At 35.9% G+C, this 16444-nt stretch overlaps 1 protein-coding gene across 3 annotated transcripts in view; it reads right to left on the reverse strand.

Annotated features, from left to right (window-relative positions):
• Nucleotides 1-16444, reverse strand: part of LOC150103179 (cytochrome b5-like) — an 80000-nt gene that overhangs the window by 40748 nt on the left and 22808 nt on the right. For all 3 annotated transcript variants that reach the window (XR_016548773.1, XM_090397393.1, XM_090397394.1), the window contains exon 3: nt 2254-2345. Coding sequence is in view for 2 of the 3 variants with exons in the window: in XM_090397393.1 (XP_090253519.1) it covers nt 2254-2345 (92 nt within the window). In the remaining variant the exon portion in view is untranslated. The remainder of the gene's footprint in view (nt 1-2253; nt 2346-16444) is intronic.

Genomic DNA, 16444 nt, shown 5'->3' on the forward strand with positions numbered 1-16444 from the left:
AATGTCACGAGAATGGTGCTTCGTTTGCTAAAATAGCACGTGAGAATTCAATGAATGAGTCATCTGTACGAACAATTATTCAGAGCAAAGAAAAGATTAAACAACATGGAATGAGCACCGCTTCTTATATGTCAAAAGTGATCACGAGAAATCAATCTTCTATAATGGAAAATATGAATGCCTTCTAACGATCTGGATTGAAGATTATAATCAGAAAAAGATTCCTTTGAGTTAAATGATAATCCAGGCAAAAGCAACAAGTCTATATGACAAAATAAAAAAAAAAATGAAAGCGAAAATGAAGGAGGTACAACCAGTGAAACTTTTATAGCAAGTCATGGGTGGTTCTAAAGTTTCAAAAAGCATATGGGACTCCATAACATAAGAATCCAAGGTGAAAGCACAAGAGCTGACACTAAAACTGCAGAATTATTTCCCAATGAATTGAAGGAGCTTATTGAGAAGGAAGGCTATTCAGATGATCAAATTTTTAACACTGACGAGACTGGCTTGTTCTGGAAAAGAATGCTATCGCGCACATTTCTAACAGAGAAGGAAAAAACACAAGCTGGGTATAAAGTGTCAAAAGACTGATTGACACTTTTACTAGGAGGTAATGCATCAGGTGATTTAAAATTGAAGCCACTGCTAGTGTACAGAGCAGAAAACCCAAGAGCCCTTAAGGGCTTTAAAAGAACAATTTACCTGTTCATTGGCATTGGAATAAAAAATCATGGGTGACTCGTTCAATTTTCAAAGACTGGTTTAAAACTTGTTTTTGCCCTGTAGTTAAAAGCTATTGTAAAAAAGAATTCCTTTTAAAAATTTTCTTTTATTAGACAATGTGCCAGGCCATCCAACTCTATTGACTGACTTAGATGAAAATGTCATGATTCATTTTTTCCCTCCAAACACAACATCAATTCTGCAGCCGATGGATCAAGGAGTTACTCCACTTTCAAGGCTTACTATTTAAGACGAACTTTTGCTCAAGCTATTAAAGCTGCAGCAGAAGAAGATTCTTAGACTTTGAGTGAATTTTGGAAGAAATTTAACATAAAAGATGCCATTAGAAATATTTATGAATCTTGGCAAGAGGTGACTCAAAGCAATATGAGAGCCGTACGGCATAATATCTTGCCGCATTGTTCAAAGGACTTTGTTGCCTTTGCAACACAGAAAGAGGAAATCTCAACAGAAATTGTGCAGATGGGCAAAGATCTTGGTTTTACAAGTTTTGATTGTAACAATGTGAATGAATGTATTGATTCTCATTCAAATGATCTGGCTGATGAACCCCTTTTGGAGTTGGAACAATAACGAGCCTATGAAACAGAAGAAGACAAAGATGACTCCACTGATGTCATGGTTGAAGAATTTTCCTTTGCTGACCTTTCAACTTTTGTGAGAAAAATCGATGAAGCATCCGACTTTCTCATAAATGCCGACCCAAATTTGGAAAGAGGCATCAAAGTGAGACAAAGTTTCAATAATACCATCAAATGCTACAGAGATCTAGTACTTGAAGAGACAAAGAAGACAAGGATGGTTCAACGAACACTAAAAGACTACTTTAGTAAAAAGTAAATTACTGTACACTAATATTGAATCAACATTTGTTTTCTACAACTTTTATATCAGATTAAAAGGATTTTATTTGTTATTCAGTTAATAAAAATAACATTTTTTTTTCATTTTTAAAGATTTTTATTATCCTAAATTTTTGTGATAAACAAATTAAATTGAAAACCTTTATAAATAGACCTCGAACAACGCGGTTTTGCATAGCGCAGACTCTTCTTGGAACCAATTAACCGCGCTATACAAGGTATTCCTGTACTGCATTTTAATACAAAAAAATGACAATATTTAACTCAGTTTGCTATTTATTAATTAGATGCTGAAATGATTATGATTTGATTTAAATTGTGCAAAAAAACTGTGATTTAAATTATATACAAAAAAATTAATTTAGGCAATATAATAGAATAGTATTTAAATTAAGGGGATATTAAATCCCACATTATTTCAAAGCCGAATAAGAAACTCAAAGATTGGAATCAAAGAGTTTCATGCCAAATATAGTAAACTATAAAAATTCCGGCGGATTGTAGCATAAGCTAAAGCACATAGTTCAACACTAGGCAACTCGTTGCAAAGGTGGGTAAAAATACACATTAATTTTCATTTGAATATCTTTATGGCTACTTTCAACTAAACAAATATCAAAACATAAAATGCATAATTTCTAACCTCACAGAGTGTTCCAATTTTAAAACTTGCAAGTAATGTTTTGGCATCACTTGAATGTCCCACATCATCAAATGGCTCTGTAGCATCTTTCCCTATAAAATGCAAAACAGATTAGATGTTTTAGGTCCTTTTTATACACAGAAGTATCCTTAAGTTTTTCATAATTTTTGATACAACCTTCATTATCAAATGCATATTTTTTGCAATTTTGAATCTGTTTTGGACATCTTTATGCAATATTTTGTTGGAAATTTCATGCTAATTTCAAATCTTTTTCTACAGAATAAAAATCTTTTCTCAGTTGTATGAAAAAAGATCATATGTCTGACATGGACTGAATCAATATATCAATGAGACAACAAGATTTAATCTTAATTTGGAAAACAAAGATGAGTTCATCATCATCATCATCAAATTCCTGCCATGTACCCTCAAGGGGTATACAGGATATGACAGTACTACATGAAAAAATTACATCATTACTAACCTCCTATCTACAATTTTCCTCCAAATCAGTCTGTTACTTGTCAAGACTCCAACATTATCAGATCTTATATTTCTATCGTCTAAGGCACTTTGTACCGTATCAATCCACCTATATCTTGGTCTTCCTCTGGGTCGTTTTCCTGCCAACCTGGCAGAGAACACTTGTTTTGCTAATCTTTCCTCTCCCATTCTATTTAAGTGACCATACCATCTGAGATTAGCTCTGCTAACGCATTCCTGGATGCTGACAATGCCAAGTTCTTTCCTAATATCCTCATTTTTAATATGATATTGCCATTGATGACATCTGTTCACGCCTCTAATCTTTCTCAGGACTCTCATATCTGCGGTCTGATCTCCCACTATTTTCTGTAGAACTACTCCAACATTGATCCTATAACCACCCCTTACCAACTTGTAGGTCTCTATCATATCTCCCCTCTTCCTCCTGTCCACCAGACTCTGCAAATTACATCTTCTCAATCTTTCCTCGTACTCAACATTCCAGAGGTCAGAAACTACCTTAGTCAGTCGCCTTTGGACCTTCTCCAACATCTCTTCATCCTTCTGAAAACCAGGTGACCAAATCTGGGCATAATAGTCCATGTGTGGCCTAATGAAAGCCTTATACAACAGAACAAGAATCTCCCTACTTCTACATGTCAGTGTCCTCCACATCATTCCCAGAAGCCTTTGTGTTGTCTTCACAATTTCAGCTATGTGTCCCCTAAATTTTAGATATTTATCGACTATCACCCCCAGATCTCTTATTTCCTCCACCTCCAACAATATATCCTCACCAAGCATAAATTCTGCATCCCATCTTTGTTTTCAAAATTTTAAAACCTTACATTTTGCAACATTGAACTTACATCCCCATTTGCTTGCCCAATCACTCAATTTATTCAATTCTTCTTGCAGGGCCACTACATCTTCACTACTCTTCATGGCTCGTCCCAACTTTGCATCATCTGCAAACAACTGAATATCTCCATCCAAATCTTCACCAATATCATTAATATACAAGTTAAACAGTAATGGTCCTAAAACAGACCCTGAGGCACACCACTAGTGACTTTCCCTTTCCTTGATATTGCTCCCCCATACACAACTTGTTGCCAGTCTCCAATCCAATGCACTAATCTAATATCCAACCCCATCTGCTCTAGTTTGACTGTTAACTTATCATGAGGTACTCTATCAAAAGCCTTTGCGAAATCCAAGTATATTACTGTGTATCCTTCTCCTCTGTCCAAGGAAGCAGTCACTTTATTATAATAAGTAAGTAGATTACTAAAACATTATCTCCCTTTAGCAAAACCTGTTTTGCTAATGTTTCCTTTCCAGATTCATATTAAAATGATATTAGGAATAAACTGAACATTACTAGAATTAAAGGAATGTGTCAGCAGATCAGATCACTAGCAGAGATCAGATCACATGGTCACTTAAACAAATCAGATCTGCTGACAATTTCCTTGAATTCTAGCAATGTCCAGTTTCTTCCTAATATCATTTTTAACCTTAATCTGCTGTTAATTCTATCCGTTCACTTTCCTAATTCCATATTTCTGTTTGATTTCAAACCCAGCACTCATACACATGCTAAAATTAGTTTGAACACTGTCTTGTGTAGAGCTACTTTAGTGTAATTTCTCTTATTCCATGTAAATTTACTCAGTTTACCATTACAGCATTGCTTATTCTGTTGTCTGTTTTCATATTAAATTTATCATTTGCACTAAGAATTGTGCCAAAAAAATGTTTTACTTCTTCTATAGGTTTCTCATTCAAGGTGCAGATGATGTTTTCAATGTTTCTTCCTGTTTTTATTGTCTTTATTACTGATTTTTGTGCAAAATTTATTATTACAGTTATTCAATTTAGTCAAGGAATCCTGCAGATTTGTAGTGGAATTATTTATTCAGGATTATAACATCATCTGCATAAAGTAAAGAGCTAAGATTTGGCATCTTGTCATATGCCTTTTTCAGATCTGAAAAAACTTCAAACATCCTTTTATACTCGAATGATTTCTCAACTATTTGTCTTAAAGTGAAAATATTATTATTATTATTATTATTATTATTATTGAGGCCCTCCATGGAGTCAAAAGACTCATCACGGGAGGTCCTTCCTAAGAAACACAAAGTCTATCAAGCCTCATCGTGGGGGGGGGGGGGATTCCTCTTAGGAAACACAAAGTCTATCATATCACTCCTTAAACTCATTGACCGTTCTCGCTCTCACTACTCTATCAGGAAATGCATTCCATGGTTCAACCACCCTCCATGCAAAGAAACCACTCCTCACCCTCTTGTTCACAATTTCCTTTCGTAACTTCCAGGAATGGCCCTTGTCATCACGCCTTCACGATGTTCAACCAAGCGAAAGAACTCCCCAGTGTCAACCCACACCTCTCAACAGCTTAAAAGTCTCAATCATATCACCTCTCCTTCTTCTATCCACCAAACTCTGCAGTCCACATTCCCTCAGCCAATCCTCATAACTAACATTGTACAGTCCTGAAACCATCTTTGTTATCCACCTTTGTACCCTTTCCACAGTTAATTTATCCCCTTCAAATCCTGGGGACTAAATCTGTGAACAATAGTCTAAGTGTGGTCTGATCAGTCTTATACAATGGAATGATAATTCTTTTACCTTTGCAATATGTCCCCTAAATTTCAGGTTTCTATCAATCATCAACCCCAGATCTCTTGTCTCCCCTACTTCCTCCAGTATATATCCTTCAGTAGAGTATGCAGCATCCCATCGATGTGTCCCAAACCTCAAGACCTTACATTTTGCTGCATTAAATCGACACCCATTTATTTGCACATCTGTCTAGCTTATTGAAATCCTCTTGCAGGGCTACCACATCTGTACTATTACTAATAACCCTTCCTGCCAACCTCTATTTGTCCTGAATCCATATTGTTCTTCACTCAGTTTCCTTTCCAAGTTGTTTGCCCTCTTCTCAAGTATGCTTGCATAAATCTTATCTGGAACATTCCTTTGTCATTCTCACATTCAGTTTTATTTCCCATTTTATAGATGGCTAGGATTCTACATTCTACCAAGCCTTCTGGATTATGCAGTACAGCAGCCAGTTCAAAACTTTAATACTACATATTTGAGCATTCCTGATCAAATATCTGATCTACTCCAGCTGCTCTTTCCATATTTCAGGTTTTTGATGGCTTTTTCTATCTTACGTATTGATATCACTTCTAATTGCATTCCTCTTGAATATTTTCTAAGACCATTCTTTCACTTCTGGTTTCATTTAGCAATCTTTCAAAGTATTTACTCCAGATGTTTGGAATATCTTTATCTTTAGTTTTCATATCACCTTTATTATTTCTGATTCTTTTTACAGTATTATTCTTTCTTTCTTCCAATTATAAACTTTTTGGCAGCTTTCAAAAAACATTTATCTTCTAGAATATTCTGTCTTCTTACGACTTTTGTTTGCTACCCTTACTGCTTTGGTTTCTGACATTTTTCTCTGTATTTTCTCAGAACTCATGATGACTTATTACTATGAACTTTTGAACATATATAATTAGACTATATGAGAGTTTCAAAATGACAATAATCATGGCACATATTAATGCACTCAATTATCACATTAGAAATGAAACAAGATCAACAGATTTGTGGAGTGGCTACAAATGGGAGGATTAAAAACAGAATGTAGTGAAAACTGAGAAGAGTGAGAACTGGGGACATGATAGAATTAGTAACTTATCAGTTACTACAGGGATTCTATAAGATTGACAGAAAAGAAAATTTTCAATACATGAGTAGTAATAGGAGAACAAGGAGTCACTCCTGGAAGTTGTGTAAGAGTATGGTTAATAAGGGTGTGTGATGAATGAGTGAGTGGAATAGACTGCCAGAGATAGTTGTGAGTGCCCCAACGGTGAATAAGTTAAAGGAGGGGTATGATAGGCACTCCTCCTTATGATGTGAATAATGGTTAGTGTGAAAATCTCCAGTGATGAGTCTCTTGACACCATGGATTTACTTGTATAATAATAATAATCAAGTTAACTATTTTGCCTTCAAATAGGAAAGGTGATCATTGCCATCTTCACTTTGGGGTTAGCTAAACAGGAGAAAGAAATAGCCACAGGATGTTTAAGGAAAGCAATATCATATTGCATATCTAAGGTCAGGAGGAAATTAAATGGATGAGTAGCATTATTAGGAACTGCAAAAAAAAAAAGAAAACATGTAAGTAACATAAAGAGAAAGATGATTAGCAAGTTCATAAACAATATGAACATGAACGGTGATATATTCAGCATGGTAAGGAAGGCAAAATCAGATTATGAGAGGAAACTAGCTGAGCAGGCCAAATGAAATCACAAAGTTCATGAAATGTGAATAACTGCCGTAGGATTAGATTAAGATATTGGCCCACCTATTATAAGATGAAAAAGAATTGGCAGTGCCTCTGACTAGACTGTTTTAAGTCTGAGCTCTGGTTAAAGTCCCAAGAGAATGGAATGAGGGCAAAATAGTTGCATTATATAAAGATGAATCCAAGACACAGTTGCATATTGCATAAAGGTGAATCCAATAAACAGGCAGCAAATTATAGACCAATTGAGTATCTCAAAAGTATGGTAAAAGTATTGAAAATTGCTTCTTTCACTTCTCCCCCCACACCTGCTTCTTAAACAGGTGTGGGGTAGGAAGGAAAGAAAGTATGACTCTGGGAAAGGTGGGTCTTGCCTTAGTAGTTTACATTTTACAATCAGATGACAGTCCAGTAGAATAAAGGAAATGGCTATATCATAAAGGATAAATTTATGCAGTGTAGGATGAAAAGATTACATGCTATGTATTATACTGATGGAACTGGATAACCAGAAATTAAGATGGCCAGGGATTTGGAATGATAGTGGATAGAGAATTGAAGTTCATAGAGCATACTGCAAAAGTGGACAAAATAACTCAAAGGATCCCTTGGATGATGATGGGCATAATGATAAGCAGATTATTATTATTATTGCTCTCTCTCTCTAACCAAAGCCGCATATACATTTCTTCATTACTTCCCTCCACATTCCCCTATACCAATATACAACTAATTATCTCTTCCTGTCAACCTCCACCTCAAACTATACTGCCTCAAAATCATTGCCACTATTTCCATCTCTCATATCCAACTTATGTGAACATAATTCTCCTGATACCATCAACATCACTCCTCTCCTCCCTTCTTGTTCCTTTCTATCCCCACGAAAAACATTGTACCCTTCCATTTCTATTCCTGTTACAACATTGTCTTCATTCCAGCATGTTTCACTTATTCTAATGATTTTTGGGCAAATAAACTCAATAAGTGAAACAATTTCATCTCACTTATTTCTGATACTCCTGGCATTTGTAAATAAACACAACAGTTCATTTTCAGGTCTATAACCAGTCCTGCCCAAGCCACTTGGTTGTGATTTCACCACCATACCTGCTCTTTCCCAATCACCTTTATCACTGCTTATACCATATATTCGCTCAGTCTCAATTATCCACTCATATCCCAATCCTTTCCATTCCTATGCTGATCACCAATAGCTTAACCAGCCATTTCTGGACTCCAGTAAATCAATATCTGGAAAACAGTCACATTTCTTTATGATAAACTGCCGATGATCACATCACAAGTATCACCTTTGTGATAGAAGGAATCATACAAACTATAGTTTGGACAATTAATATTCTACTATAGCAGTTGTAGCCACTATTTGAGGTTCAAGAGCATATTTCAGTTTGCATTTTTATCTATGAATATTGGTGAAGTGATATCAAAGCAATATTTTGATAAGCATTTTTTGTGTTTTTATATTTCTTGATACTTTTGACAGAGGTTTTTTATTTATTTATTTTTAAAAACAGTGTTACAAGGGTGTCAGAGACTCATCTAGGGAGGCCATATACTATCGACACCAGCTGTTATACCTGTTAAATTCATTCACACTACTTGCACACAATCTAATGGCAATACATTCCAATCATGCGCCACTCTATGATAGAATAATCTAGCCTTCACCCATTTCTTGACAACATTATTTCTCAACTTCTAAGGATGCCCTCACATCCCCTCTCCATCCTTCACAAAATGGAAAATTCCATTGATTGGCAGAAGTTCATAAGTCTCAATCACATAACACCTGTTTGCATCTGCAGTCTACAAATTCTCAATCAGTATTTCACAATCCCAATATCTTTTAAACCTTTGTAATCTCTCCATTGCATCAGAATCACCATGGAAACCGAGACCAGACCTGCATGCAATAGTCCAAGTGAGGTCTTATCAAACACTTGTAAAGAGGCAAAGTGATTTCTTTATCATTACATGTCATAGTTTGTTTCAACATTGCAATTATCCTCTGAGTTGCATTTGCAATCTTTGCTATATGGCCCTGGAAATTCAACTTCCTATTCACTAAAACTCTAAGATCCCTAGCCTGAACAATTTCTTCTGGCACAATCATACTATTATAATATGACATTGGATATCTCATCACACCAGTGCATAACTTTACATTTACTAACATTGAACTGACAGCCATTTTCTCATGCCCACAATTCCAGCCAATTCAAATCATTCAGCAAGTACTGCATATCAGCCACACTACTGATTACTCTACATATCTTTGGATTATCAGCAAATAGCTCTTTGTTTTATGTCAAATTCCTTCCTAATGTCATTAATGTATAGACTGAATAACTATAACTAGGGACAGATCCTTGTCACACCACTGGTCACCTTAAATCTTGCAGGCACATCCTTCATATACCTTTTTGATATCTGTTATCAGTCAGGATCTTTTCCATGCCAATATTTTATAATCTATTCCCATATTCTCCAATTTATGTATGTGTTTTTGAGTGATTGGCCATTTTGTGGGACGGGATGACAAATTCATGTTTTCAATAGAACCATGCTACCTCCATAACATTATTATTATGAAGGTTCCTGTAAGGAATTTAAGGACCCATCAAGAAAGGAGGGGACCCTTTTAGTCACTCATAATACCTGTGATCTCTACTTGAAAACATTCAAAGATGCATTCACATCTAATGGTATTTCATTCCACACAATACATACTTCATGAAAATAAAATGCGCTCATTTGCTTCCTATTAATACCCTTACACAGCTTCCAGGGATGACCTTGGAAGGTCATCCCTGAATGCATGATCCACCTTGCCAACTTATATGTTTTCATGCTCCTCTTCTGTCCTCTTTTCTACTTAAACTTTGCAGACCACTTTCCTTCAACCTATCTTCATATTCACAGGCCAGGTATCGCCTTGGTTACCAGCTGTTGTATCTTTGAGTGGTTCCTCATCTCTGGAACCTACACCACCATATATGATCTAAATCACCACACAGGAGTCCAGATGCGGTCTTATAAAAGTCTTGTAAAGTTGGAGAATAACTTCCTTTTTCTTACAAGTTAGTTTTCTCTTCAGCAGTGCAACTATTTAATGCAATGACTTAACCTTAGCAATGCAGTTACTAAACTTTTACTCTTCAATTCGTTGCAACTCACAAGTCTCTCTCTCTCTCGTGTTTCATTGACTACTTCCAGCAAATTATCATTAATACTTTCAGTCCTATCGATGTAAATATACATCGTTTGTGCATAAAACAGAATTCCATCGATGTATATTTACATTGCTAAATTAAAAATTCTGAAAATAATAATATATACTTGAAATTTATTATCAGACCATAGTGTAGTTAAATTTGAACCTACAGCTTCATTATCCATGAGGATGGTTGACTTTTATCAATAAAAAAGGAAATTTATATTAGTATATCATAATGCCTGTCCATTGGCTGAGTCACGTATAAAACAGTCCATATTTCAAGATGGTACAACATGACAAAATTTCATGCCGGCTGGGGCGTCGCCTGGTTAAACAGTTGTTTTCGCCAGGGAACCAGGGCGAACAGCGAAAAGTCAGCTACTGGAACAAATCTGAAAACACACCCCAACTCAACATCACCAGAGTTAAAGATCAGTACTATCAACTTAAGAAGCCTGAATGGCAAAGAAATCGAGCTAGCTGAAGAATTAGATAAGTACCAGATCGACATTATAGGGGTGACTGAAACAAAAAAGACAAAAACTGGTGAGATCTTTCTGAGCAATAAATACAAAATATTATATTCAGGCAATGACAATCAAGGAAAAGAAGGAGTAGCCATAGTATTCAACACAAAATACGAGGCTAATCTTCTTGAATGGCAGTCAGTCTCAAGTAGAGTCATGTGGGCAAATATGAGAATTGGGAACTGGACAACGAGACTTATTTGTACCTATGGTCCCACATAAGGTTCTACTACGGTAGAAGTGGAGGAATTTTTTGAGGCTTTAGAAAAAGCAACTGACACAATGAAAAAGAAAAAGTTGGTCCTTGTTGAGGATCTAAATAGCAGAGTACGAAATGATTGTGAGACATACAAAAATATTTTGGGAAAATTTGGAGAAAAGAGCAAAGCTAATAATAATGGCAAATATCTGTTGGATTTCTGCTCAGGACATGAACTGGTTATTACTAACACCATGTTCCAACATAAAAATGTGCACAAATTCACATGGAGAGAAGAGGCAAGGAATAAGAAAAGTCTCATTGACTATGTTATTGTTGATAATGATGTTTTCTCCCTGGTGCAGGACACCAGATTGTACAGAGGATTTGAAATTGGAAGTGATCACTATTTAGTCTTGAGCAGGATAAAATTGAATTTCATATTGAAAAGAATAGCATGTAAGAAAGTTTTAAAGCGAATAAAAGTTGAGCAGCTCTCAGATGTGAACTGTAGACTAAAATACACAAAGATTATTGAAGAAAAAATGAAAAATTTGAGAACAGGAATCAAACCTTGAAGATTCAGTGGCAAGCCTTGAAGAAAGCCCTTATTGATTCAGCTAGAGAGGCATGTGGTGAAGTTGTCTGCAAGGATATAAAAACTACAACTCCATGGTGGACACAGGAAGTTAAAGAGGCAGTGAAGGAAAAGAAGAAAGCATATCAAAAGTTCCTGGAAAATAAGTCAGCTTGTGCTCTTAAAGAATACAGAGACAAATGCAAGAATTCTAAACACTGTGTAAAACTAGCTAAACAAAAGTCATGGGAGGACTTTGGCAATAATATAGAAAATAAATATCAAGAAGGTGGCAAAATATTCTGGAGGTTGTTGAAGAAGCTTAGGAATGGAGGAAAGAGTGCTGTAAAAGGAGTTAGAGATGATAAAGGTGACATGAAAACAGGAGAAAAAGATATCCTTGAATTATGGAGTAATTACTTTGAAAAACTGCTAAATGAAACAAGAAGTGATGATAGCAAAGTAGTAAAAAACACTCAACAGGCACACAGTCAGGAATTCATATCCATACTTGAAGTAGAAAAAACCATCAAAGGCTTGAAATGTGGAAAGGCAGCAGTAGTAGATGATATTCAACCAGAAATGCTGAAGTATGGTGGTATAAAAGTCTTACAGTGGATGCACTGCATAGTTCAAAAGGCCTGGACAGAGGGGCAAATTTCCGATGATTGGAGTAGAGCTCTCATAGTACCCATATATAAAAAAGGAAATAAAACTGAATGTGAGAATTACAGAGGTATTTCCCTAATCAGTGTTAAAAGTTTATTTTTCACTTGGTTAGACTATAATAAATTTAGTTTAATCCTTTATCCAAGTGTGTGCAAACAATGTTTGCGCCTGAAAGTATCTTCAGGACTGGGGTAAAGTGGTACAACACTGGGCAACTCCTTGCAAAGGTGGAGCAAGCTACCAACACTCCTATCTCAGTATCTCCCATAATGCAAAACATATCTCCTTGCGGATACGTATAATGTTATGCATTAAGGGAAGGGACACTACCCAGACTAGTTTCGACCTTTATTGAGGTCTCTTCAGTGGGAGCCAGGCCCAAGTGGAGATACCGGGGCAGAAGCATTAGCAAGGTCATCTCCTCCTATAGGAGCTGCCAAACAATGCGCCACCTTTTTATTAAATTACTCTGGATTTACAGAAAGATGTTGAAAGTTTATTTTTCACTTGGTCAGACTATAATAAATTTAGTTTAATCCTTTATCCAAGTGTGTGCAAACAAAGTTTGCGCCTGAAATTATCTTCAGATACTTTCAGGTACTTCAGATGCTGAGATAGGAGTGTTGATAGCTTGCTCCACCTTTGCAAGGAGTTGCCCAGTGTTGTACCACTTTTCCCCAGTCCTGAAGATACTTTCAAGCGCAAACTTTGTTTGCACACACTTGGATAAAGGATTAAACTAAATTTATTATAGTCTAACCAAGCAAAAAATAAACTTTTAACATCTTTCTCTAAATCCAGAGTAATTTATTAAAAAGGTGGCACACCGTTTGGCAGCTCTTATAGGAGGAGATGACCTTGCTAATGCTTCTGCCTTGGTATCTCCACTTAGGCCTGGCTCGCACTGAAGAGACCTCAATAAAGGTCGAAACTAGTCTGGGTAGTGGCCCTTCCCTTAATGCATAACATTATACATATCCGCAAGGAGATGTGTTTTGCATTATGGGAGATACTGAGATAGGAGTGTTGGTAGCCTGCTCCACCTTTGCAAGGAGTTGCCCAGTGTTGTACCACTTTACCCCAGTCCTGAAGATACTTTCAGGCGCAAACTTTGTTTGCACACACTTGGATAAAGGATTAAACTAAATTTATTATAACCTAATGAGTGTTCCGGGCCAGATTTATGTACTTGAGAAACGGTTGAGAAGAATTGTGGAAGAAAAGCTTGGTGAAGAACAAGCTGGATTCAGGCCAAATAGAGGCTGTCAGGATCAGATCTTCACTTTATGACAAATAGTTGAGAAAGCATGGGAATATAACAAAGATCTATATTTAAGTTTTGTCGATCTGGAAAAGACGTATGACAAGGTGCCAAGAGAGAAGCTATTCAATACACTACAGTTATATGTGTCAGTGGGACATTATATCAAGCAATACTTAGTCTTTATTTGAGTTGCAAGTCAGCAGTTAGAATTGAAGGAAGTACAGGAAGGTGGTTTAATGTTAAATCTGGTGCATGACAAGGATGTACATTATCCCCTTTGTTATTCATTATCTATATGGATCAGATTATGAGGGAAAGTAGTATTAAACATGATATCAGAATTGGAGATGTTAATGTCAGCTCTTTGCTTTATGCAGACGATGTTATACTTCTAAATAAATTCGATACAAATCTGCAAGATTCCCTGACTAAATTGAATAACTGTTGTAATAGATATGGTATGAAGGTCAGCGATGAAAATAGGCAGAATCATTGAAAATGTCAACTGCGTTGTGAATGGAGAACCTGTGGAACAAGTATAACATTTCAGCTACTCAGGCATGATTTTTAATGAAGATGGTAAATTAAATATGAAATAGACAACAGAATCAACAAAGCTGGTATGGTAGGAAGTCAATTGAATAAATTCATATGGAATAAGAGAGAAATTAGTCGGAACACTAAATTAGCTGTACACAAGAGGGTGTTCAAACCAGTTTTAACTTATGGATCTGAGAGCTGGGTCAGAAGTAAAACACTTGACCAAAGACTAGAGACTGCAGATATGAGAGTCCTGAGAAAGATTAGAGGCATGAACAGATGGCATCAATGGCAATATCATATTAAAAACGAGGATATTAGGAAAGAACTTGACATTGTCAGTATCCAGGAATGCATTAGCATAGCTAATCTCAGGTGGTATGGTCATTTAAACAGAATGGACAAGGAAAGATTGGCAAAACAAGTGTTCTCTGTCAGGTTGGCAGGAAAACGACCCAGAGGAAGACCAAGATATAGGTGGATTGATACGGTACAAAGTGCCTTAGACGATAGAAATATAAGATCTGATAATGTTGGAGTCTTGACAAGTAACAGACTGATTTGGAGGAAAATGGTAAATAGAAAGTTAGTAATGATGTAATTTTTTTTCATGTAGTACTATCATATCCTGTACACCCCCTTGAGGGTACATGGCAGGAATTTGATGATGATGATGATGACTACATATTTCTAGTAATTTTTATGTATTCTAATCATCTGCATTCTCAACATTCATATTGCAATTTTTATTTGTTATAACAGTATTATGCTTACATATCGGACGACCCTGGTTGCAGAAAAAACTAAAAGGTAACTGAATATTACCCAAAATGTATAATGTTATGTAATATGCCTTGCATTTCAAAAACTGAATGGTCTAATTCAATAATTTACCACTCGACTTTTGTGGAGAATAGTGGATAATTATAGTGATGTACACCCCTATGTAAAATTATATTTTCATCTTAATAATAATAACACAAATTTTATTTACAATTTTCATTATTTATGTAACATCTAAACAATATTTTGACTGAATTTTGAACACTAAAGAAGTAAATATAAGTAGAAACTAATAAAAAATTAACGTTTTATTATTTTTTTTCAAAAACCTTGATTTCTTGCAACCCGTTTCTGGAGCCATTACCACATGTATAACTAAAATTTTTGTTCCAATTAATTGTCAAAGATGCTAATTAAAAGACAAAAAAATAATTATTTGGATATTCCATAGAAATAGTGCACAGCAATTTTTTAAATAGTGCTAAAAATGGTCAGGACACAGGTTTCTTTAAGTCCCAGTAGGTCTAGGACTCAAAGAGTTAATGTAATAATCTACCCTGCAATGTCATCCAATTGATATGCAGAACTTTACGCAACATTAAACACCCATTTCTTATCATTTGCCCAAATAACCAATCAGTTCAAGTCAACCTGCTGATATTTTGTATGAGCTATGTCCCTTATCACTCTCCCAAACTCGGCATCATCAGGAAATATCTGGATATTATTCTCTAGTCTAGCATTTCCCAAATTGTTCCTATGACGGATCACTTCATAAATCCTGAAATTTTAATGGAACACCTTGGTTAGAGTCGAGTATCATCAGTCTCATATTCAAATGTAAAGCTAAGTGCACACTATCGCCGAAGCAAGCTGTATCGCATCACAAAAAATGCGACAGCACACACACTACAGGTGAGCTGGGCTGCATCGCATCGACCTTGCTTGTGACTGCACGTTTCCTAGAATAGATACCTCTATACTTCACTCATGCTTGGAGGTGTCGAGAACCGCAGATGGCTGTCAGCCAGCAGCTGAGTCAAGGCCAGTGCACACTGGCCTTAACCTCTCTACCAGCCGAGGTGGATGAAATAGTGAGACCAACTTACACTTCTTATCCATGTTATTCAATTGATATTACAGAATCGTATCCAGATTTATCTGGACGTGTATATACGTTCTGGCCGGTTGGGGGGTTAATAGCACAATCCACACGCAAAATGAGCAGTGCCTGATTTCAAACAGTGACAAGTTCAAACATGTTTGAACTTGTCGCAGCATTTAAAACCATTCCAGGTTCATATTAATTTTGATAATTTTTCACAGAACACTTATTCATTTTCCGCGGAACAAAGTTTTGGAAATCCTGCTCTAGATTAAGGAGTGGCCACATACAAGTGACAATCTATAACACCCATGACATATTTTCAAGTGGCCTGCAAATCATTTCAGCTATGTATAGTAAACTCAACCCCAAAAAATACTGATGAATAACAATAACAAGTAACATTCTTAATCAAACTGATTTTCTGC

Source organism: Typopeltis vanoorti, chromosome 9 (genome assembly GCF_054136105.1).
Source record: "Typopeltis vanoorti isolate ZY-2024b chromosome 9, IOZ_Tvanoo_1.0, whole genome shotgun sequence".
NCBI lineage: Eukaryota > Metazoa > Arthropoda > Arachnida > Uropygi > Thelyphonidae > Typopeltis > Typopeltis vanoorti.